Below are 26,249 nucleotides of genomic sequence, written 5' to 3' on the forward strand. Positions count from 1 at the left end.
AGCACTGAGCTAGTCTGAAACCTGCATTTTGGAGCTGCCTTACTTCAGAAAGCAAAAAATACATTATGTTTGTATGGAGTTTCATTAACTCAATTATTATTTTTTTTACATTCTTTGCAAACTGATATGTGACATGAGACAGAGAGAGAGGAACAGAAACAAACAAACAGAATGCTCATCCAAAACATTTGATAAGTACAATAAACGTCACTTAAATTAAACATGACAGCTTGTCTGCAAATTTCTTATACCATACCAAACTTTTACTGAAGGGAGTTTAGAATACTGTGTGTAATGCAGTGGCAACCTGTTTTGCATGTTATTTTGGCAGCTGTCACGCTGATATAAAGGAGTGGGAGACAGGTGCAGGAATACATGTTTTTTTTATATATCCAAAACAAGCACATTTACAAAACACTGAGATGTACCCATACTAAAGAGCGAGGGTAAACCTCGTAGAACGACACAGGACGAGACCCCGTCATGCACAAGACACGCAGCACAAAAGCTGAAACAACTCACACGACCAACAGACATGGGAACAATAACCGACAAGGACAAAGGGGAACAGAGGGCACAATTATAACATACTAATCAGGGGAAATGGGAACCAGGTGTGCGTAATCAGACAAGACAGACCAGGGTTGGTGGTAATGACCCAGTTCAGTGAAGCCTAGAAGGATGGTGATGTTGACCTCCGGAACTGTTGAACAGAATGAGCAGCAGTACCTGGGATCCATGACAGTAGCTTCCGGGTATGCTGGAATAAGGACCCGAGCTACAGCAATCGGCTGGATTTGTAGTACCTGTTCTGAATTGCGTGTTCATGTGAATGGGCGTATTGGAAGACACCATGTCAGTAGTGATGGGGTTGTGTATATGTATTATATATTGTGCTATATTGTATTATGATAAACCGATTGCAACGGTTCAATGAAGATAATTCACGATATGCTTAGCTGAGTGGAAAGTGTACTCTTGTTTATGATTGCTTAATTAATTAATGAGTTTGTGCTGATGGGAGGGGCTTCCCCAAGGGGGCACCGTTTTAATTGAGCTGTTGATGAGGCAACACTGTTTAGCTGTCCCCATAATGTATACTTTTGTGACAGCACTGTTTTCTTTCGGAATAATTATGTAAATACACACCCTTGCAAGATTGCAAGATTGCAAGATTCTGGTGCATAGGCACCAAATCTGTCTGGTAGTTAACCAACACTGGTGGATGAATGGTGGTGTATGTGCACGTGACAATAAAACTTTAACTTATAGACCTCTTTCTGTGCTCGCAAGTTGGTGGCAGAACACGGGGGAGTTGTCAGAACGCCGGCAAAAAAGGCCTCCATTTACATGTTTCTCATGAGTCCATTTCACACTTCTTTTGGATTATAATTGGATTTTAAGGCTCATACAGTAGGCATGTCCTGCTTAATATAATGTTTGTGTCATCATCGCAAATCAACTGCATTATACTTAAAAAAAACACTTAAACTTTGACCAGTAAAATATCTCTTTGGCTAGCTTTTGCTACAGCCTTTCTCAATGACCGTTAGTATTATAGCTAACAACTGCTGAATCCAAAATAGTTATTTTGCAAAGATCACAACCAAATATAATCTTAGTGACTGTTCAAGTAATAATCAAAACATAATTGTAAGTGTATGAGAACCCAAAGTTGTATTTTGTTAAGAAGTAATAAAAACGTAACTCTAGGTTATGTTGAATGGGTGCAGATGGTGATGGCTTTCTTACTGCTGCCAAGAGTCGCTCACTATCTGTGCATGACATCAAGTGTGTTGTGAAAAAGGGCCTGAAAGGTGGCAGATAGCCTAGCGGTTAGGACCGGTGGGCCAGTAAGTGAGAGGTCGCTGGTTTGAATCCCCGAGCTGACTAGGTGAAAAATCTGTTGAGGTGCCCTTGAGCAATGCACTTGACCTTTATTTAACCTGTAAGTCACTCTGGGTAAGAGGATCTGCTAAATGACAAATGTAACTTACTTAAATATAATTTGATTCAAATATGAACAGATTGATACATCTGTATAACGAATTGAAAGACAATTACACATAATATCACTCTTAATTACCAATATTATATGGAATCCCCATATTAATTCAATGAATAGGCTAAACTCATTTCCATATGCAAGATATGTAGCCTATGTAGATTTGTCTCTTCACTTTACATATATATATATATATATATATATATATATATATATATATATATATATATATATATATATATAAAGACGCTTTCGCAAAAGTTAGTGATATGTGTTTGTCTTGTCATGTTCATTTCATGCTTTGCAATGTTTTAACAACTAGAATAAATAGAAGGACACATTGCATGTGAGCACATAGAATTCTAAGAGTGTACCATTTTGACTAAAGAAAAAGGGCATCTGAGCCACCACACACACACACACACACAACACCTATTTGAAGACTATGATAGGTCAATACATAAGTTTGTGTTGCCAGCTGCTGCCAATCAATCATCTGGGTGAACTCTTCACTCTGGAAAACAAACCAATGGTACATAATTAATATTCTACTACACATAGTATCACACACTAGGACTTCCATGATGTAGAACTGACGTACATAGATCAAAGACCCCCTCAAAGGTCAAGATATGCTACTTCATTATATCCTTTAGCCAAAGGATGATATTCACTAAACAGAAAATGAATAAGTGTTGTCTATGAGCTAATTAATGCACAGTATAGTCACGAAGACCATCCACCTCAGACCTGGTGTTTAAAAATAATTACAGATTATTCCTGTCGCGAAAAAAAGCATTTTATTATGATGGGACTGTGAGATAGTACCTCTGACTGTGAGCTTGGTGGAGCACTCTGCCCTGCCCAAGGGACTGTCTGCGATGACACTGTAGTCACCACTGTCCTTGGGTCCGATCTTCAATATGAGCATTGTGCAGACCCCACACACGTTGGTGATAAGGTAGTTGGTGTTGGTGTTGAGGCTGACGTTGTTGTGGTACCATGTGACATGGGGTTTTGGATCCCCTCGTACAGCACAGCTCATGTAGCACTCGTAGCCTGGTGGAGCGGTGCGGATTTTCAATCGGAGTAAAAACGATGGTGGACACTGAAGGTCCAAGCCCTTTACGTCTGGCATGTCCAATATGAACTTATCTGAGTTACAGGAGAAAAGAGAGAAAGATTACCTCGCAACTAATACTGTTTTGTATACAGGCAAGATTTCAAACTTACAGTACTCTCTGTGATGTGGCCTATGCAAAAAAAATGACGGTTCAATGATCTTTCATTCAACAAATGCAAGGAGGCTAGTTGCTGTCGCCACAAACCTTTTCTCCTTGTGGTTCTCCATGTAGGGGACACAGCAGGTTCTGAGAGGCCCATGTCATTCTTAGCAAACACTCTGAAGTTATACTCTCTGCCGGGTAGAATGTTGATAACTGTGAACTTATGGTTGAAGAGGCTGTCAGCGACCATCCTCCAGGTGCGCTTGACAGAGTCACGTTTGTACACAATGTAGTGCAGCCTGTCATCCTTCTTCTCATCTGGGGAGGGAGTCCAGGTCACAGTCACTGTTCCAGGAACATTCTGTTCCAACTCCACCGGGCCAGGAGGCTTGGGATCATCTGGAACCAGGTCAGAAAGACATGGTCATCTGTTTGAAAGCTAAACTTACATCCAGTAACTGCATTAATACTGGCATTAAAAACTTTCCTTACGATTCTGTTTCTCATCTACCGATGCCATAATATTATAGTTGAAATTATAAAAAACATATAGGAAAACTGATTAACATTCACCTGTGACTCTGATCTCGACACTGAAGGTCTCCTGACCGACCATGTTCTTGACAATGATGGTAAAGATGCCCGTATCAGAGCGCTCTGACGTGGGGATCAGAAGCTGTGAACCTCTGTCAGAGTTGGTGATGGTGACACGTTTGGACACAGGCACGCAGTCCTTCAGCCAATAGATATCTGGCAAAGGAGAGGCCTGTGGACCATGTGAAACCATGTAAACACAGAGAACTTGGTGACACAAGCAGGATACTGCAGTAGTCATTACAATGAAAGCTTTTATCTTTTTACAGTCTATTTTGTCGGCTGAAAGCTGCGTTTGCTTCCCTTTACCTCAAAGTTTATGTTGAACCGTACAGTATTCCCCTTTCTCACAACCATGAAGCTCTTCATTTTTCCTGTAAATTTTGGCCTCACTTGCAGGGTAAAGAAAATGCAAGTATCGGTCAGATTACACTTTTTATTGATTATCAAATTACATTTCAGGGATACAGTCGACTTATATACGATATTCATTATAGAACATCACAATATTGATTTCAATTAGATGCTATTCCTTACCAGGAGGAGGCATGGCGATGATGTAATTATCAAAGCCTTGGGGCTCGCCCTCGCCTCCATCGTTTGTGGCGATCACTCTCACCCAGTACATTCCCATTGCCTTCAGGCCAATCACATTGAAGGAGGTGGAGATGATGGGGTTGATGTTACAGCGAGTCCACTCTGGGCTCTCATTTGGTCTGATCTCCACAAAGTAGCCTTTGGCCTCATCCTCCACCCCTTCCACCTCCTTTGGTTTAGTCCAAGCCAGAGAAAATGTGGTGTAACTGGAATCTGTTAGCTTTAGGTCTATGACTTTACCAGGGGGTTCTGGAATTATAGCAATGTGATACAGTAGTTATTATTTTAGTTGACATTTGCAATATTACGTTGGAACCAGCCTGATCACTGCGTTCACTATTCTATTTCAGGGTGAAGACAACGATCAGGCTGGTTCTGCCAGGCTATTGGTGTAATTGAAAGTTCTAATATTTCAAAAACATAAATGGTTTTGATGACCATGACTTACTCTTGGGATCTCTGGCAAAGACTATAACAGAGGGAGGACTGGGCTCGCCGACACCAGAGATGTTAATAGCTGACACTCGAAATTCATAAGCAGCTCCCTCAATAACATCTTTCAATGCAAACGTTGTGTCTGAGAGAAATTAAAAAAGTTCAGATTATCATTACAAAGTCTTACACATAAAAGTAAAGTGTGATGAATCTCAGTTGCAAGTTATATATTTTTATGAAAGGTTGTTGTTGTACACTTCCAGGTAAATTAACACATTTGTAGATATATTTCCTTGAGCCATTGCCTATGGGGAGGCCACACCTTTGATAGGCCCGTCTAGGTTTGCAGGGCTCCAAAGGTTGCTTCCCTTCTTGCGTCTCTCAAGGTTGTAACCCCAAATTTCAGTTCCTCCAGTGTTGGTAGGGGTAGACCAAACCAGGTTGATGCAGTCCTTGAAGGCACTGACCACTTTGGGTGCCGAAGGGGGTCCTGGGTAACCTGAGAGAAAAACTTGTTATTCTGCTTTCCATTACCAGGCATATAGTGCCAAATCAAATCACAGTGGAGAATACTTCCTAGGAATGACAGAAGCTGTATGTAAAGTCGGTATAGCAAAAATATGTGCTGTGTAGAATAAGAGAACGATCTAGATGTAATGTCAGGCACAACACTTTCTTCATGTAAAAATACTGATTTGCTTAGTTTAGATAAAAAGAATAGGACTTCACAAAAAAACAAAAACAAAACGCACACTGAATGTATAAACATTAGGAACACCTGCTCTTTCCATGATATAGACTGACCAGGTGAATCCAGGTGAAAACAATGATACCTTATTAATGTCACCTGTTAAATCAACTTCAGTCAGTGTAGATGAAGGGGTGGAGTCAGGTTAAAGAAAGATTTCTAAGCCTTTTTAAGACACAATTGAGACATGGATTGTGTATGTATTAAGATGGCACCGACGGAGAAGGGCAATATCTCACGCTTTCCAATCCAACTTTGCTATTTAGTGACTTGTATCGTGTTTATCTTAAAACATTTTTTACAGAAAGTTCATACTATTATCATGTGAACGCCAAGCACTTCTGGACATGAGATCGACAGTTACTACCCTTGATTTTGACTTCAAATACGACGAGGTGGAGCCCTGGTGTAATTGAGGCAAAGAGTAAACCAAATGTTGCTCCCCTCCATTTTATTGGCAAATGTCCATTCACTCGAGAATAAGATTTGTTCGAGATTTTCCTAACATAGAGACTTGAAAACCTGCAACATTATATGTCTTACTGAAATGTGGAGGATGATGACGCTATGCACGTAGTACTTTTTTCATAAATAACAACTGGTATGCTTCTTCAAGTGTGAAGAAAATGTCAAGCTTTTGCTCAACTGATATAGAATACCTCATGGTAAGCTGCAGACCCTTTTATCTACCAAGAGAGTTCTCATCCGTAATTATCACGGCTGTCTAAATTCCTTCACAAGTCAACACAACTCTGACACTCAACAAACTGTATGGGACAATAGACAAACAAGAGAATGCTCACCCAGAGGCACAATATCTGGTGGGTAGAGACTTTAACGCGGGGAGATTTAAAACCGCCATACCTCTCTTCTACCAACAAGTCTCCTTTAAAAAAAACATAGAGCTGAAGCAGGAAGTACCAGTGATGCGCTCAATACGGAAGTGGTCGGACGAAGCAGACGCAAGGTTACAATACTGTTTTGCAAGTACAGACTGTGATATATTCTGGGATTCATCCGATAACATTAAGGCGTTTAACACAACAGTCCCCACAGTGACTATAAGAACATACCCCAATCAAAAACCACAGATTACAGGTAACATTCATGCTGGGCTAAAGGCTAGACCTACCGCTTACAATGAACGGGACAAGGACTAATACTAATACAAGAAATCCCTTTACGACCTCCGATGAGACATCAAACATGCAAAAGGACAATATAGGAGTAAGGTGGAATCCTATTCCACCGGCTACAATGCTTGTCGTATGTGGCAGGGCTTGCAGACGATAACGGATTACAAAGGGAAACCCAGCGAGCTGCCCAGCGATGCAGAACTCACAAATGAGCTAAATACCTTTTATGCTCGCTTCGAGGAATAGAACATTGTGCCTTGTGGGAAAGCCCTTTCCGAATAACTGTGTGATCTCGCTCTCCATGGTTGATGTGCGCAAAACGTTTTTAAGGTTAACAATCACAAGGCCGCCAGACGGAATACCAGGGCACGTTCTCAAAGCATGCGCAGACCAGCTGGCAGGTGTCTTCACAGACATTTTCAATCTCTCCTTGCCCACAATCTGTAATCCCAAAATATTTCAAGATAACCAACATTGTCCCTGTTCCCAAGAGCTCCAAGGTAACATGTCTAAATGACTATCACCCTGTAGCACTCACAACTGTAAATATGAAATGCTTTGAAGGGCTGGTCATGACACACATCACCACCATCATCCCAGACACCCTAGACCGACTCCAATCCGCATACCGCCCCGACAGATCCACAGATGATGCAATCTCAATTGCACTTCACACTGCCCTCTTTCACCTGGAGAAGACGGAAAATAACTATGTAAAAATGCTCTTCATTGACTACAGCACTCAACACCATCTACCATCTACCTCAAATACCTCAAATACCTCAAATACCTCGTACCTCTGCACATTGATATGGTACTGGTACTCCCTGTATATAGCTTTTTCGTTTTATTCCTCGTGTTAATTACTACTTTGTATTATTATTTTTTAAACTCTGCATCATTGGGAAAGGTTCGTAAGCAAATATTCCACTAAAGTCTACACCAGTTGTGTTCGGCACGTGATAAATACAATTTACATGTATTTATTTGCCAGGCACACCGATTAGAGTGTGTTAAGAACTGCACCACTGCTGTTTTTTTTTCATGCTCAACAGTTTCCCGTGTGTGACCAAATCTGTAACTAGATAGTTCAGTCCTCCAAATAGTTATTGAGGGTGAATATGCATTCCAATCTATACATGTTTTGCAGCAATTAGACCTTGATTGCACAACTTTCTCTAATATTGATCACCTATATTTACATTTCCCAACAGACATAACGCGGATGGATGGATATAAATTCCTAGACAAAATGAAATGATAGCACATGCAGTATCCCAAAAGGGTGTTAGTTATCACAGGCCCACAGCATATGTAATAGGGTTCCTTTGTGCTTTTTGCGTCTCCAACAGAGATATGACATTTCTGGGTGCAATACATGCATTCTGGCAGGAGTGTAGTAAGTCCTATGATTATCTTAAATTGCAGTAGTTCATGTCTTAGGTTGTAGGAGCAGGTATGAGCATTTTCACATATCTGTGACCAATGGTTCTCCTAATTTTCTTCCTAAAGATCTGTTTCACATTTTTTCCTTTTAGGTTCTGAACCATTAGGTAGAGTTTCAATCAACCCTTGATATAACTTGGCAATCAACTTCTTTGGCTAAGCAGATTCTTTCAGTATTTTTTTCTATGCTAGATTCCTTAGGTTCATCCAGATTCTGTTGAAGCGATTCAATATAATTTTGGATTGTCTGTTTCTTCTTCAACGCCTTGGAACCGAAGTAGTGAATATATTGTAAAGCATAAGGTATTATATTCATGGCTTTGATACTCCTCCCTGCACAAGTATAGCCATCTGTCCATTGTTTAAGGGAAGGCAGTTGTGCAGTCCAGTAATACATATTCATATGAGGTAGTCCAAGACCACCAGCTTTATAGAGTAATTGTAAAACAGTCAATTTGACTCTTGAGATCTTTCCATTCCAAATAAAGTTGGAGAGCCGGCAGTTTATTTTATTTAAAAAGTTGGTTGGAATTGAAATGGGCAGGGTCTGGAATAAATACATCAACCTTGGTAATATATTCATTTAGATTATGTTGACCCTACTTAACATAGAGATGGGGACAGATCTCAATCTCTGAACATTAATAGATAGGTTTGAATTCAAGGGAGAGTAATTGATTTCATAGGCCTCCTCCAGATTGCATGGAATCAGTACACCAAGGTATTTCATGTATCTTTGTCCATTTCCACTTAAATTTACTTTCTAAGCTTGAGAAATTATGATTCACAATTCACTTTGAATCCTGATACAGCATTATGTATCCATCAATAGTAAAATAAATGACAGAGAATGTTCTGGTTCAGTTAAATAAAGTAAAATGTATTCTGCATACAATGAGATCGCTTGTTGATCTCCACCAATCTCTATGCCCCGGATTGAGCCATGAGTCGTAATTATGATTCTAGGGTTTATGTGGCTAAAGAAAATAGACACCAGGCATCCCTGTCTTGTCTTGATAACTGAATGATTGAGAGATCTGTTCTAAACTATATGGATTTTTAACAATACTTACACAATATGCCAGCCTGGATGTCCTCTGTCTCAAACGCATCACTGACTCCCTCCTCATTCTTGGCTCTGATGTGGTAACAGTATCTTTTCCCAGGCTTTACATTAGTATCCCTGTATTTAAGGGGGTCATTTGGGAGCTCCCCTACATTTGTCCATGTCTTGCTTCCCCCCACCTGCTGGCGCTCCAAAATGTAGTGTTTGACTGGACAGCCACCGTCATCCTTTGGGGGTTTCCATTTGAATTCAATGGCGGTTAGAGAAGCTTCCACAATTTCCACAGGTCTTTGTGGAGGTGTGGGTTTGTCTGTTGGGAGAAAACTATGAAAATGAAAATGTGGCCTAACAACAGAATGAGATGTTAGTGATATTCCACAAAAGTCTTCAAGTGAAAAGTATGTGATCATTGAGGCATTTTGTTACATTTTTCTGCATCAGATTTGCCAGGAATCTAATTTCATATCCTGCTTCCTAACTCACCAAGAACAATCAGTCTGGATGTGGCTTCCAATGTACCATAGTCATTTTTTATATTGATTTTGACCTCTCCACAGTTCCTCCTTTGACAATCGGTAATACACAAGCCGGCTTTTATGTCAGTCTGTTCTATCTTGACATTGAGGCCTTCCAGGAGTTCCTCATCCTCCTTGATCCACTTGATCTTCATTGGGTCACCACCCGAAAAGGCCAATTTCCACTCAGCCGTTTCACATGCTCTCACAATGACCGGCTTAGAGAATTCTCTCAGAGAATCCATGTTGAATGTTGGCGGGTCTTAAATATGAAAGAAAAGAAAGTTCTCTAATCAAGGGAACAACAGCCTTACTGAAGCTTTTCATAACCCTGGATGTAACCCACATACTGTAACTGTCCATTCTTACTCTGCACAGTGAGTGATCCCTCAGATATACGACCATCAACCTCAAAGAGATAGACTCCTGAATCGTCGTTTTTACAGTTATCAATGACCAACTTGTGACAGGCTCCTTCTTTGATGATTTTCACCCTGTCATCAGGAGGTACCTGATTACAGAAAGAGAATATATTTAAATATAATAGGAGAAAACAGACTCTTGTTTCTCAATCAGCTATAACAGAATATTTGCTAATGGGTACTTTTTCACTTTGATGACGGTTTTGACAGGGTGATTAAAGGTTTTATTTATACCATTATGAGGTGGAGGATTTCCTAGTCCAACATCAATACACCTGATCCAATTAATTAACTAATCATCAAGCTATTGTTCTGAATCAAATATTATCGGGCTGAAGCAAGAGGTTGCTGAATACTTTGTGTTATTGAAGAATTCTGCACTCACCTGAAATCCGTCTTTATACCAGATCCCCTTACAGTTTGGACTGCTCAGTTTGCAGGACAGCTCTGCTGGTGTGCAGATTTGAACTTGGACATCAGCCACTCCCAAAATGAATTGAACAGCTGGTTCTATAAATAAGTAAAGACACCCAAAATGGTCATGCACAAAGACTGTGTGTATATAAAGTCACTATCGTCATTGTACAACATTATCATAATGACTATGGATGAACAAGTTATAGAATATATATTGACTGTGTTTTATGAATGACAGAACAACAACATTTTACTTAAAATGTTACATACCAAGTTAGAAGTTAGGTGATGAATTGTTATCCATGTCCATAACAGCAATCGTCACAGGGTTGGTGTGTGTGTGTGTGTGTGTGGGGGGGGGGGGGGGTGTAAAGTAGAATGAACACAGATGTATAACAGGTGAATAAACATTTGTCTATGATAGCTTTACAATTTTATCAGACAAAAACATAACACCGTCATAAAACAGACATAACATCAGAGGTCATGACATCTTGTGTCACTGACTGTCAGATGACAAGGCAGTGTCATTTCCCTCCTAATGGAAACAGTTTGGTGTAATGAAATGTTGATATACTGTAACAGTCTGTCACTTACGCTGAACAGTGAGTGTGGCCTCTGATATACGACCATCGACCTCAAAGCGATAGACTGCTCCATCATCTTTTCGACAGCAATCAATGACAAGCTTGTGACAGGCTCCATCTGTGATGATTTTCACCCTGTCATCAGGAGTTACCTGGTCACAGAAGTAGGGATTGAAATAGCGGACTGAAAGAGATTACTGTTTGTCGTTCATCTGTCATACAATCTTTCCTAATGGTTACTTTCATTTCCATGACTGAAATACACTGAACAACAACAAACGCAACATGCATTTTCAGCTTCCAGGAATTGTGTACAGATCCTTGCGACATGGGTTTGTGCATTATCATGCTGAAACACGAGATGATGGTGGCAGATGAATGGCACGACAATGGGTCTCAAGATCTTGTCACGGTATATCTGTGCATTTAAATTGCCATTGATAAAATGCAATTGTATTCGTTTTCCGTAGCTTATGCCTGCCCATACAATAACCCCACTGACACTATGGGGCACTCTGTTCACAATGTTGACATCAGCAAAGCGCTACCCACACAACGCCATACACGCTGTCTGCCATCTGCCCGGTACAGTTGAACCGGGATTGATCCTTGAAGAGCACACTTCTCCAGCATGACAGTTGCCATCGAAGGTAAGCATTTGCGCACTGAAGTCAGGTACGACGCCGAACTGCAGTCAAGACCCCGCTTAGGATGACAAGCATGCAGATGAGCTTCCCTGAAACATTTTCTGACAGTTCTTCAATCGTGCAAACCTGCTGTCCGGGTGACTGGTCTCAGATGATCCCGCAGGTGAAGAAGCCGGAGGTGGAGGTCCTGGGCTGGCGTGGTTACACGTGGTCTGCGATTGTAGGTTGGACGTACTGCCAGATTATCTAAAATGACCTTTGAGGCAGCTTATGATGGAGAAATTAACATTCAATTCTCTGGCAACGGTTCTGGTGGACATTGCTGCAGTCAGGATGCCAATTGCACGCTCCATCAAAACTTGAGACATCTGTGGCATTGTGTTGTGTGACAAAACAACACATTTTAGAGTGGTCTTTTATTGTCCCCAGCACAAGGTGCATAATGATCATGATGTTTAATCAGCTTCTTGATATTTTAGACCTGTCAGGTGTATTGATTATCTTGGCAAAAGAGAAATGCTCACTAACAGGGGTGTAAACCAATTTGTGCACAACATTTGAGAGGAATACGTTTTTGTGTGTATGGAACATTTCTGGGATATTTTATTTTAGCTCATGAAACATGGGACCAACACTTTACAGCTTGCGTTTTATATTCTTGTTCTGTGTAGTTGTGTTGATCCTGTCATGATTTCACTTAAACTCATTGAATGTTGATCGCCCCACCATCTGACAATAACTATTGTCTATATACAGTACGCTTAAAGAGGACGTATAAAGAGGATGTCATGGAAATCAAGAAATCCCGGTTGAAAACGGCCTATCACCTATGTGGCATCGGTATTAGTCAAATACGTAAAATATAGTCCCGAAATTCACTAATAGCTTTAAAAATGATAATATAAAAAGAAAAGTCAGTATTTTCAAAATTATAAAGTCTGAGATTAGGAGTACCTGTGAAGTCTCTGCTTTCCTTGTTATATTTGAAGGTTGGGTTTTGATTTCATGTAATGCCCACTAAAATGGTGTTTGTTCACAAATTCTCTCTCGGAGCGCACACAAGTCACTCCAGCTGAAGGGTAACGACAGATCTCAAAATATCAGTCCAGCATCAAAGCTAATTGGCTAAAGTTAGCTAGCTTGCTAGCTACTTCCACACACAACTGAGAGAACAGTTTTTTTGCCAATGTTTACTGAAACCTGTCATAACAACCGGGTGTAGGCTGGCTTTAAAATCATCAATTATTCTTCTCTCTTGGACTCTCAAACCAGAGTGTTAATATTGGAGTAGATTGTCAGAGCGAATTTACAAACTTGGGTGGCAGCATAGCTTAGTGGTTAGAGCGTTGCAAGATCAGATCCCTGAGCTGACAACATACAAATCTGTCATTCTGCCTCTGAACAAGGCCGTTAACCCACTGTTCCTAGGCTGTCATTGAAATTAAGAATTTGTTCTTAACTGACTTGCCTAGTAAAATAAATATATAAACATGCAAGAAACACCAACATCAAACTATGTCTCCAAGACACAAATCTAGACTTAGAAGCACTTGTTAATGAGGAGGAGGAAAACTGAGGCAAAATCAGCCACTACAGTCCATCTTTTGTGAGTTCTTCAATCCTGGTGTGGAGCAAAAGCCTGCACACCTTGTTGTTCTCCTGGACCAAGGATGAGTGGCACAGTGGTCTAAGGTACTGCATCACTACAGACCCTGGTGATTGGGCAGTGTACAATTGGCCCAGCGTTGGCTGGGGTAGGCCATCATTATAAATAAGAATTTGTTCTTAAGTGACTTGCCTTAACTGACTTGCCTAAAAAGTTAAATAAAACAATTATGAAGAAATCTATTTGTTTGATTGAAGATTAATGTACTGACCTGTTTTCCATGTTTATACCAGACCCCCTCAATGTTTAGACTGCTCACTTCACAGAGTAGCTCTGCTGTTGCGTCAAGCTTAACGTCGACATCAGACAGTCCAATGCTGAATTGAGCACCTAGATCTAAAAATAAGTAAAGACAACAGAAACCATCATAGTTTAGTATAATCTCAAAGTGGGTAATGCGTCACCACTTTCCTTATAATCTTAGCCGTAAATTGTCATACAGATGTAGGATCTTAATTTGAACCATCTTGCTATGGCAGAAACATATTCCTGCAGCAAGATTCTTGTTAAAAGACTATAGTTTTGGCAAGTCGGTTAGGACATGTACTTGGCGCATGACACAAGTAATATTTCCAACAATTGTTTACAGACAGTTAATTTCACATATTTGCCAGCAGCATACCACCCTGCATACCACTGCTGGCTTGCTTCTGAAGCTAAGCAGGGTTGGTCCTGGTCAGTTCCTGGATGGGAGACCAGATGCTGCTGTAAGTGTTGTTGGAGGGCCAGTAGGAGGCACTCTTTCCTCTGGTCTAAAAAAAAATTGGAGACACTGCTCTGTGTAGGGTGCTGTCTTTTGGATGGGATGTTAAACGGGTGTCCTGACCTCTCTGAGGTCATTATAGATCCCATGACACTTGACACTTATGACACTTACCTGGTGTCCTGGCTAAATTCCCAATCTGGCCCTCAAACCATCATGGTCACCTAATAATCCCCAGTTTACAATTGGCTCATTCACCCCCCTCCTCTCCCCTGAAACTATTCCCCAGGTCGTTGCTGCAAATGAGAACATGTTCTCAGTCAACTTATTTGGTAAAATAACGGATACAAAATAAAAAACATATAATTCACTGTATTACAAATTTCAGTGGGTCAGAGGTTTACATACACTAAGTTGACTGTGCCTTTAAACAGTTTGGAAAATTCCAGAAAATTATATCATGGCTTTAGAAGCTTCTGATAGGCTAATTGACACCATTGGGGTCAATTGGAGGTGTACCTGTGGATGTATTTCAAGGCCTACCTCCAAACTCAGTGCCTCTTTTTTTGACATCATGGGAAAATCAAAAGATATCAGCCAAGACCTCAGATAAAAATTGGAGACTTCCGCAAGTCTGGTTCACCCTTTTGAGCAATTTCCAAATGCCTAAAGGTACCAAGTTCATCTGTACAAACAATGGTACACAAGTATAAACACCATGGGACCACGCAGCCGTCATACCGCTCTGGAAGGAGACACGTTCTGTCACCTAGAGATGAAAGTACTTTGGTGTGAAAAGTGCAAATAAATCCCAGAACAACAGCAAAGGACCTTGTGAAGATGCTGGAGGAAACAGGTACAAAAGTATATCTATATCCACAGTAAAAACAAGTCCTATATCGAGATAAGCTGAAAGGCCTCTCAGCAAGGAAGAATCCACTGCCCCAAAACCGCCATAAAAAGTAAGACTACGGTTTGCAACCGCACTTGGGCACAAATATGGTACTTTTTGGAGAAATGTCCTCTGGTCTGAAAAAATATATATAACTGTTTTGTCATAATGACCATCGTTAAGTTTGGAGGAAAAAAGGGGAGGCTTGCAAGCCGAAGTACACCATCCCAACAGGGAAGCACGGGGGTGGCAGCTTCATGTTTTGGGGGTGCTTTGCCGAAGGAGGGAATGGTGCACTTCACAAAATAGATAGCATCATGAGGAGGGGAAATTATGTGGATATATTGAAGCAACATCTCAAGACATGAGTCAGGAAGTTAAAGCTGGGTCAAAAATCGGACTTCCAAATGGACAATGACCCCAAGTATACTTCCAAAGTTGTGGCAAAATGGCTTAAATCTCTTAGCGCACGGATCCCGCTAGCGAAATTCAAATTACAAAATTGTAATGTTAAACATTCATGAACATACAAGTGTCTTACATCATTTAAAAGCTTAACTTCTTGTTAATCCAACCTCGTTGTCAGCTTTCAAAAAGGCTTTACGGCAAAAGCATACCATGCAATTAACTGAGGACAGCGCCCTGCGTAAACCAGCATTAAAAACATTTTCCAAACCAGCAGAGGTGTCACAAAAAAGAGAAATAGCGATCAAATAAATCACTTACATTTGAAGATCTTCCTCTGTTTGCAATCCCAAGGGTCCCAGCTACACAACAAATGGGCATTTTGTTCGATAAAGTCCTTCTTTATATCCCAAAAAGGCAGTTTAGTTGGTGCGTTTGATTCAGTAATCCACCCGTTCCACTCGTTCAACATGCAGACAAAGGAATCCCAAATTCACGAGCGCCACAAGAATAGAGTACTAATGAGGGACACCTTAAAAGACTACAAATACTTGCTAATAAAAAAACAAGCCTGAAACCCTTTATAAAGACCATAGGAACTGCAATCTGTGAGCTATTTATTTGTGTATTCCATGGACAAATATTGAAAGGGCCTGTGACCTCAAAAAAAAAAAGATTTCCAGATGGATTTTCCTCAGGTTTTCACCTGCCATATCAGTTCTGTTATACTCACAGACATTATTTATATCCAATGCTTCCAATTATATGCATATCCTAGCTTCTGGGCCTGAGTAAAAGGCTGTTTACTTTGTACACGTAATTTATCCGAACTTCCGAATACTGCCCCCCTAGCCCTAAGAGGGGACAACAAAGTCAAGGTATTGGAGTGGCCATCACAAAGCCCTGACCTCAATCCTATAGAAAATATTTGGGCAGAACTGAAAAAGCATGTGCGAACAAGGAGGTCTACAAACCTAACTCAGTTACACCAGCTCTGTCAGGAGGAATGGGCCAAAATTCACACAATTTATTGTAGGAAGCTTGTGGAAGGCTACCCGAAGCTCTTAACCCAAGTTAACCAATTTAAAGACAATACTAACAAATACTAATTGAGAGTATGTAAACTTCTGACCCACTGGGAATGTGATGAAAGAAATAAAAGCTGAAATAAATCATTCTCTCTACTATTATTCTGACATTTCACATTCTTAAAATAAAGTTGTTTTCCTAATGACCTAAGACAGGGATTTTTTACTAGGATTGAATGTCAGGAATTGTTAAAAATTAGTTTAAATGTATTTGGCGAATGTGCATGTAAACTTCCGGCTTCAACTGTATGTGGATTATAATTAATGGACATTTTGTATAGTGTTCAATACATTTTTCGCTAGGCAAATCAAGTCTGACATTTTTAAGTGGAAATTACAAACGTTATAAGCCTTTTTTAAACCTCAGAATACAACTATTATCAGCTACAAAAGGAAACAAATTAAGATCCTACAACTGTATGCTCAAGACATATGCAATAGCAATGAACCGAAAATAAACAACGTTACATGTGACTATTGACAAGATAATGATGGGGACTATAGATTGTTTAGGAAGTTCACAAAATGGTGGTTTCAAATGTTATACCACATTGTCATTTGTCATAATGAATATAGACCAGCAAGTTATGTAATTACTGTGTCTTAGAAATTACAGAGAACAGCAGCAATGTAATGTTACATACCAAGTGAGGTGATGAATTGTTATCCATGTTCATAACAGCAATTGTCAGAGTTGGCAGGGGAGAAAGTATATTGGAATGAACGGAGATGTACAGTATATCAGGTTAATCAACATACTTCAACAATGATGTATCATTCAATTTCATCTACTGTATCTTAAAGTGCTCTAATCAAGGGAACATCAGCCTTAGAGATGCATTTCCGGATCCTGGATGTAACCCGCATGCTGTAACCGTCCATTCTTACCCTGCACAGTGAGCGTTGCCTTGGATTTACGACCATCCACCTCAAAGTGGTAGATTCCTGCATCGTCTTTTTTACAGTTATCAATGACCAGCTTGTGACTAGCTCCTTCTTTGATGATTTTCACCCTGTCACCACGAGGTACCTGATTACAGAAATAGAGAACACATTAAATCCAACAGGAGAAAATATAATCTAGTTTGTCATGTAGCTGTCATTTAATCTTTCCAAATAGTTACTTTTCACTTGAATGACTTCAATAGTTTCGTTTTTCCCATCATGATTTATCTTCATGAAGCTATTGTTTAGTTGAATCACATATGTTAGTATTGGGCTGCAGCAAAAGCCTGCACACCTTGTGGGCTCCTGGACCAAGGTTGAAGTAAACACTGACTGTATTTTGGGGAATGAAGAACACTGCACTTACCTCTTTCCCGTCTTTATACCAGAACCCCTCAACAGTCGGACTGCTTAGTGTCAAGGACAGCTCTGCTGTTTCATCAAATTTAACTTCAATATCAGAGAGTCCGCATCCAACAAATTGAGCACCTGGATCTATAAATAAATAAAGACAGCAGAAATCGTAATAATATAGTCTCTAAGTGTGTAATGCACCAGAACCTTCCTTATCTTAGCCGTAAATTGTCATACAGATGTAGGATCTTATTTGAACCATTTTGATTTACAGCAGGAAAATATTCCTGCAGCAGCAGGATAGTTTAGTATAATGTCAAAGTTTGTAATGCACCACAAATCTCTGCTGTAAATCGCAAACATATTGTATATGCTCTTACTCAATGGAACTAGATACACAAAGTAAAAGGGATAGTTCACTCAAATTACAAAATTACATATTGGTTGACTTACTCTGTAAGCAGTCTATGGACAAGGTAAGACAGCAACCATGCTTTGGTTTTGTTTACATGGCCACTGTCTCCAAACTTTAAAACAATTTTGTCCAAAATCCAATGCAAGTCAATACAGTATATCCAATGTTTTGTATTCCATGTCCAAATCATCTCAAAGTAACTTTATTGAGCTAGACAATCAATTTTAAGGTGATTTGGAAATGACATGCAAAACATTCTAACATCAGAGATATTGACATGCTTTTGTTTTTGGATATACAGTTCCTTCGGAAAGTATTCAGACCCATTGACCTTTTCCTCATTCTGTTTTACGTTACAACCTTATTCTAAAATGGATGAAATATATACAAAAATCCTCAGCAATCTACACACAATACCTGACAATGATCAAGCAAAAACAGGTTTTTAGAATTGTTTTCAAATGTATAAAATAAAAACAGAAATACCTCATTTACATAAGTATTTAGATCCTTTGCTATGAGACTCCAAATTGAGCTCAGTTGCATCCTATTTCCGTTGATCATCCTTGAGATGTCTCTACAACTTGTTTGGAGTCCATCTGTGGTAAATTAAATTGACTGGACGTGATTTATAAAAGGCTGTCTATATAAGGTCCCATTGTTGACAGTGCATGTCAGAGCAAAAACCAATCCTTGAGTTCGAAGGAATTGTCCTTAGAACTCCGAGACAAGATTGTGTCGAGGCACAGATCAAGGAAATGGAACCAAAAAATGATGCAGCATTGAAGGTCTCCAAGAATACAGTGGCCTCCATCATTCTTAAAAGGAAGAGGTTTGGAACCACCAAGACTCTTCCCAGAGCTGGCCGCCCGGCCAAACTGAGCAATTGGGGGAGAAGGGCCTCGGCAATGGAGGTGTCCAATAACCCGATGGTCACTCTGACAGACCTCCAGAGTTCCTCTGTGGAGATGGGAAAACTTTCCAGAAGGACATTCATCTCTGTAGCACTCCACCAATGCCTTTATGGTAGAGCGGCAAGACAGAAGCCACTCCTCAGTAAAAGGTACATTACAGCCCACTTGGAGTTTGACAAAAGGCACCTTAATTAAGGACTCACACCATTATAAACTTGATTTTCTGGTCTGATGGCCTGAATGTCAAGCGTCAAGTCTGGAGGTAACCTGTCATCCCTGCGGTGAAGCATGGTGGTCGCAGCACCATGTGGTGGGGATTTTTTTCAGGGACTGGGAGACTTTTCAGGATCGTGGGAAAGATGAACAGAGCAACGAACAGAGAGATTCTTGATGAAAACCTGCTCCAGAGCGCTTAGGACATCAGACTGGGGGAAGGTTCACCTTAAAACAGGACAACACCCCTAAGCACACAGTCAAGACAACGCAAGGACAAGTCTCTGAATGTCCTTGAGAAACCCAGCCAGAGCCCAGATTGAACGTGATCGAACATCTCTGGAGAGACCTGAAAGTAGCTGTGCAGCAACGGTCCCCATCCAACCTGACACAGCTTGAGAGAATGTGTAGAGAAGAATGGGTGAATCTCCCCAAATATAGGTGTGCCAAGCTCAGAGCGTCATACCCAAGAAGACTCGAGGCTGTAATCGCTGCCAAAGGTGTTTCAACAAAGTACTGAGTAATGAGTCTGAATAGTTAAGTAAACGTGATACTTCAGTGTTTTATTTTTTATAAATTTGCAAAAAAATGATACAAACCTGATTTTACTTTTTCATAGTAGGGTATTGTGTGTGTATATTGATGAGGAGAAGAAAACAACATTTTAATCAATTTATAATAAGACTGTAATGTAGCAAAATGTGGAAAAATCCAAAAGGTCTGAATACTTTCCAAACATGCACTGTATTTACTGTGATTTATAAATTACAGAATAACACGCATTTTTATGTTACATAGGCCTACCGTTAGATTACATTTTTATGTTACATAGACCTACCGTTAGATTACATTTTTATGTTACATAGACCTACCGTTAGATTACATTTTTATGTTACATAGACCTACCGTTAGATTACATTTTTATTGGTTGCTAAAAAAAGTATTAACACATGTATAACAGGTGAATAAATACATGTATATAATGATGTATCATTGTTTTATGTGGGACACATTCCATCTATCTTAAAGTGCTCTAATCAAGGGAACAATAGCCTTACAGAAGCATTTCCTGATCTTGGATGCAATCCACAGTAACCGTCCATCCTTACCTGAAACAGTGAACTTTGCCTCAGATTTATGACCATCCACCTCAAATGAATAGACTCCTGCATCGTCTTTTTTACAGCTTTCAATTACCAGCTTGTGACTGGCTCCATCTTGGATGATTTTCAGCCCATCCTCATCGGTTAGCTGATGACAGAAATAGAGAATGGATTCAATCCAGTAGGGGACTTAAAATAGCTTCTTGTTTTTCATTCAACTGTCATAGCTTATTTGCAAATGGGTATTATTTCCCGTTATTTAACTTTGACAATATATACACATCTTCAAGCTGTTTAGTTTAATCAAATGTGTTAGTATTGGTCTGGAGCAAAAGCCTGCACAACATGTGTGTCTCGTGGAACAAGGTTGAAGAACACTATTTGTGTGATTTAAGAATACTGCACTCACTAGTTTCCCGTCTTTAAGCCAGACTCCCTCACAGTTCTCATGGCTCAGTTTGCAGGACAGTTCTGCTGTTTCCCCCAGGCTGCCAGTAATATCAGCCAGTCCATTAAGGAATTGAACACCTGGATAAAATCAAATCAATGTCACATGTGCCAAATACAACAGGTAGACCTTACAGTGAAATACTTACTTATGAGCCCCTAACCGACAGTGCAGTTTAAAAAAATACAGATAAGAGTAAGAGATAATTAAAGAGCAGCAGTGAAATAACAATATATACAGTGCCTTGCGAAAGTATTCGGCCCCCTTGAACTTTGCGACCTTTTGCCACATTTCAGGCTTCAACCATAAAGATATAAAACTGTATTTTTTTGTGAAGAATCAACAACACGTGGGACACAATCATGAAGTGGAACGACATTTATTGGATATTTCAAACTTTTTTAACAAATCAAAAACTGAAAAATTGGGCGTGCAAAATTATTCAGCCCCTTTACTTTCAGTGCAGCAAACTCTCTCCAGAAGTTCAGTGAGGATCTCTGAATGATCCAATGTTGACCTAAAAGACTAATGATGATAAATACAATCCACCTGTGTGTAATCAAGTCTCCGTATAAATGCACCTGCACTGTGATAGTCTCAGAGGTCCGTTAAAAGCGCAGAGAGCATCATGAAGAACAAGGAACACACCAGGCAGGTCCGAGATACTGTTGTGAAGAAGTTTAAAGCCGGATTTGGATACAAAAAGATTTCCCAAGCTTTAAACATCCCAAGGAGCACTGTGCAAGCGATAATATTGAAATGGAAGGAGTATCAGACCACTGCAAATCTACCAAGACCTGGCCGTCCCTCTAAACTTTCAGCTCATACAAGGAGAAGACTGATCAGAGATGCAGCCAAGAGGCCCATGATCACTCTGGATGAACTGCAGAGATCTACAGCTGAGGTGGGAGACTCTGTCCATAGGACAACAATCAGTCGTATATTGCACAAATCTGGCCTTTATGGAAGAGTGGCAAGAAGAAAGCAATTTCTTAAAGATATCCATAAAAAGTGTTGTTTAAAGTTTGCCACAAGCCACCTGGGAGACACACCAAACATGTGGAAGAAGGTGCTCTGGTCAGATGAAACCAAAATTGAACTTTTTGGCAACAATGCAAAACGTTATGTTTGGCGTAAAAGCAACACAGCTCATCACCCTGAACACACCATCCCCACTGTCAAACATGGTGGTGGCAGCATCATGGTTTGGAACTGCTTTTCTTCAGCAGGGACATGGAAGATGGTTAAAATTGATGGGAAGATGGATGGAGCCAAATACAGGACCATTCTGGAAGAAAACCTGATGGAGTCTGCAAAAGACCTGAGACTGGAACGGAGATTTGTCTTCCAACAAGACAATGATCCAAAACATAAAGCAAAATCTACAATGGAATGGTTCAAAAATAAACATATCCAGGTGTTAGAATGGCCAAGTCAAAGTCCAGACCTGAATCCAATCGAGAATCTGTGGAAAGAACTGAAAACTGCTGTTCACAAATGCTCTCCATCCAACCTCACTGAGCTCGAGCTGTTTTGCAAGAAGGAATGGGAAAAAATTTCAGTCTCTCGATGTGCAAAACTAATAGAGACATACCCCAAGCGACTTACAGCTGTAATCGCAGCAAAAGGTGGCGCTACAAAGTATTAACTTAAGGGGGCTGAATAATTTTGCACGCCCAATTTTTCAGTTTTTGATTTGTTAAAAAAGTTTGAAATATCCCATAAATGTCGTTCCACTTCATGATTGTGTCCCACTTGTTGTTGATTCTTCACAAAAAAATAAAGTTTTATATCTTTATGTTTGAAGCCTGAAATGTGGCAAAAGGTCGCAAAGTTCAAGGGGGCCGAATATTTTCGCAAGGCACTGTACAGGGGGGGTGCCGGTACAGAGTCAATGTGCGGGTGCACCAGTTAGTTGAAGTAGTATGTACATGTAGGTAGAGTTAATTAAAGTGACCATGCATAGATGACAACAGAGAGGAGCAGTGGTGTGGACAGGGGGGGGGTGGGGGTAGAAGCTGTTTAGAAGCCTCCTGGACCTAGACTTGGCGCTCTGGTACCGCTTGCCATGTGGGAGCAGAGAGAACAGTCTATGACTAGGGTGGCTGGAGTCTTTGACAACTTTGGGCCTTCCTCTGACACCGCCTGGTGTAGAGGTCCTGGATGGCAGGAAACTTGGCCCCAGTGATGTACTGGGCCGTTCGCAGTACCCTCTGTAGTGCTTGCGGTCGGAGGCCGAGCACTTGCCATACCAGATAGTGCAGCTGTGGAAACTTTTGAAGATCTGAGGACGCATGTCTAATTTGTTTCTCCTGATTGGGAATAGGTTTTGTTGTGCCCGCTTCACGAATGTCATGGTGTGTTTGGACAATGTTAGTTTGTTGGTGATGTGGACACCAAGGAACTTGAAGCTCTCAACCTACTCCACTGCAACCCCGTCGATGAGAATAGGGGCGTGCTCGGTCCTCTTTTTCTTGTTGTCCACAATCATCTCCATTGTTTTGATCACGTTGAGGGAGAGGTTGTTGTCCTGGCACCACACGACCAGGTCTCTGACCTCGTCCCTTTAGGCTGTCTCGTTGTTGTCGGTGATCAGACCTACCACTGTTGTGTCATCGGCAAATGTAATGATGCTGTTGTAGTCGTACCTGGCCATGAAGTCATGAGTGAACAGGGAGTAGAGGAGGGGGCTGAGCACACACCCCTGAGTGGCCCCTGTGTTTTTTTGTTTGTTTTTTTATTTCACCTTTATTTAACCAGGTAGGCTAGTTGAGAACAAGTTCCCTTTTGCAACTGGGACCTGGCCAAGATAAATCGTAGCAATTCGACACATACAACAACACATGGAATAAACAAAACATACAGCCAATAATGCAGTAGAACAAAAGTGTCACGTTCTGACCTTTATTTCCTTTGTTTTGTATTTATTTAGTATGGTCAGGGCGTGAGTTGGGGTGGGCAGTCTATGTTTGTTTTTCTATGATTTGGGGATTTGTATGTTTCGGCCTAGTATGGTTCTCAATCAGAGGCAGGTGTTCAGTTGTCTCTGATTGAGAATCATACTTAGGTAGCCTGGGTTTCACTGTTTGTTCGTGGGTGATTGTCTATGTTGATTGCTTGTGTCAGCACAGTTCTCATTAGCTTCACAGTGGTTATTTCGTTCATTGTTTTTGTATAGTGTGTTTCAGTGTTCAGTGTTTTCTTTATTAAAATTCATGATGAACACATTCCACGTCGCATTTTGGTCCTCCGATCCTTCTCGCCTCTCCTCTTGAGATGAAGAGGAGGAAGACCGTGACAGAATCACCCACCAACCAAGGACCAAGCGGCGTGGAAAAAGACAGCGACGACAGCAGCAGCAGCAGCAGCAACAACAGCGGCCAGCATCACAGGACTCCTGGACATGGGAGGAGATATTGAACGGAGAGGGACCCTGGGCACAGGCTGGGGAATATTGCCGCCCCAAAGCAGAGCTGGAGGCAGCGAAAGCTGAGCGGTAGCGATATGAGGAGGCAGCACGGCAGCGCGACAGGTACAAGAGGCAGCCCCCCCCAAAAAATTGGAGGAGGCACACGAGGTGTGGGGCTAAGCCAGGTAGCAGACCTGAGCTCACTCCTCATGCTTATTATAAGCAGCGCGTTACTGTTCAGGTTAAGCGCACGGTGTCGCCAGTACGTGCCCATAGCCCGGTGCGCTATAGGGCAGCCCCCCAAAAGTGTCATGCGAGCCAGGGCGTATGGTGCGAGCCAGGGAGTATGGTGCCTGCTCAGCATGTCTGGTCGCCGGTACGCAGTTTTGGTCCAGGGTATCCTGCGCCGGCTCTGCGTACTGTGTCTCCGTGGCGCTGGGAGGGTGCAGTGCGTCCTATGCCTGCGCTCCGCTCGTGCCAGTGGAGCGTAAGGGAGAGGTGCGTAGTAGGCACTAGATCTCCCGTGCTTACCCACAGCCCAGTTCAACCTGTGCTTGCACTCTGGAGGGTCCGGGCTAGAGCAGTGATCCAGCCTGGGGGAGTGGTGCCAAGGCTGCGCACCAGAGCTCCAGTGCTCCCCCACAGCCCGGTCCTTCAGGTGCCTCCTCCTAACACCAAGCCTCCTGGAGGTCTCCCCAGCCGTGTCGGTCCTGTGGTAGCCCCACGCACCAGGCTGTCTCTCTGTCTCCTCCCTACAGGTGTTCCCGCCTGTCCGGCGCTGCCAGAGCTTCCGCCCCTCAGTCCAGCGCTGCCAGAGCTTTCCTCCTCTCCAGCGCTGCCGGAGTCTCCAGTCTGCCCAGCGCCGCCTGAGCTACCCGGTCGTTATTTCGTTTATTGTTTTTGTATAGTGTGTTTCAGTGTTCAGTGTTTTCTTTATTAAAATTCATGGTGAACACATACCACGCCTCATCCGATCCTTCTCGCCTCTCCTCTTCAGATGAAGAGGAGGAAGACCATAACATAAAGAAAACAAAAAGTCTATATACAGTGAGTGCAAATGAGGTAAGTTAAGGAAATAAATAGGCCATGGTGGCGTAGTAATTACAATATAGCAATTAAACACTGGAATGGTAGATCGGCAGAAGATGAATGTGCAAGTAGAGATACTGGGGTGCAAAGGAGCGAAATAAATAAATAAATAAATACCAGAATGGGGATGAGGTAGGTAGATAGGTAGGTAGAGGTAGGTAGGTAGATGAGGTAGGTAGGTAGAAATAGACTATGTAGAACAAACATGCCTCTCCGACATGTATAAATAAGGAATCACATAGGCTCTATTCATGAAATTTCTATCTGTGTCACAATCGTCGTACGATTGTCGTATGATCGTCATAGTGAGGAGACCAAAGCACAGCGTGATGTGAATACATGTTCTATATTTACTGAAGAACACTAAAACAAACTTACAAAAACAACAAACGAACGTGACGCTATATATAAACAGTGCAGACACAGGCAACTAGACAGACAATAACCCAAAGAAGAAGGCTGCCTAAAAATGGTTCCCAATCAGAAACAACGATGAACAGCTGTCTCTAATTGAGAACCAATCTAGGCATCCACAGCCATACATAAACACCTAGATGGTAAACAACCCCATAAACCTACAACATCCCTAGACAGTACAAAAACACATACATCACCCATGTCACACCCTGACCTAACCAAAATATATAAAGAAAACAAATAATATTTAGGTCAGGGCGTGACAGTATCCCCCCACAAAGGTGCGGACTCTGGCCGCAAAACCTAAACAGAAGGGGAGGGTCCGGGAGGGCCTTTTTCACGGCGGA

The 26,249-nt window shown here is 41.3% G+C and overlaps 1 protein-coding gene across 1 annotated transcript in view; it reads right to left on the reverse strand.

The window, feature by feature from the left end:
- Positions 1-2,255: 2,255 nt before the first annotated feature.
- The window catches only part of LOC110493276 (immunoglobulin-like and fibronectin type III domain-containing protein 1), a 30,612-nt gene continuing 6,618 nt past the window's right edge, over positions 2,256-26,249 (reverse strand). The window contains exons 12-29 of the mRNA XM_036950769.1: positions 20,949-21,067; positions 20,546-20,687; positions 17,908-18,035; positions 17,484-17,625; positions 13,719-13,837; positions 11,205-11,346; positions 10,576-10,694; positions 10,138-10,279; positions 9,737-10,030; positions 9,261-9,563; positions 5,180-5,356; positions 4,871-4,999; positions 4,363-4,671; positions 4,135-4,217; positions 3,805-3,997; positions 3,334-3,630; positions 2,834-3,160; positions 2,256-2,519 (exon numbers count right to left, since the gene is read on the reverse strand). Of these exons, the coding sequence (XP_036806664.1) occupies positions 2,515-2,519; positions 2,834-3,160; positions 3,334-3,630; positions 3,805-3,997; positions 4,135-4,217; positions 4,363-4,671; positions 4,871-4,999; positions 5,180-5,356; positions 9,261-9,563; positions 9,737-10,030; positions 10,138-10,279; positions 10,576-10,694; positions 11,205-11,346; positions 13,719-13,837; positions 17,484-17,625; positions 17,908-18,035; positions 20,546-20,687; positions 20,949-21,067 (3,170 nt within the window). The 3' untranslated portion in view covers positions 2,256-2,514. The remainder of the gene's footprint in view (positions 2,520-2,833; positions 3,161-3,333; positions 3,631-3,804; positions 3,998-4,134; positions 4,218-4,362; positions 4,672-4,870; positions 5,000-5,179; positions 5,357-9,260; positions 9,564-9,736; positions 10,031-10,137; positions 10,280-10,575; positions 10,695-11,204; positions 11,347-13,718; positions 13,838-17,483; positions 17,626-17,907; positions 18,036-20,545; positions 20,688-20,948; positions 21,068-26,249) is intronic.

Source organism: Oncorhynchus mykiss, chromosome 17 (assembly GCF_013265735.2).
Source record: "Oncorhynchus mykiss isolate Arlee chromosome 17, USDA_OmykA_1.1, whole genome shotgun sequence".
Taxonomy (NCBI): Eukaryota; Metazoa; Chordata; class Actinopteri; order Salmoniformes; family Salmonidae; genus Oncorhynchus; species Oncorhynchus mykiss.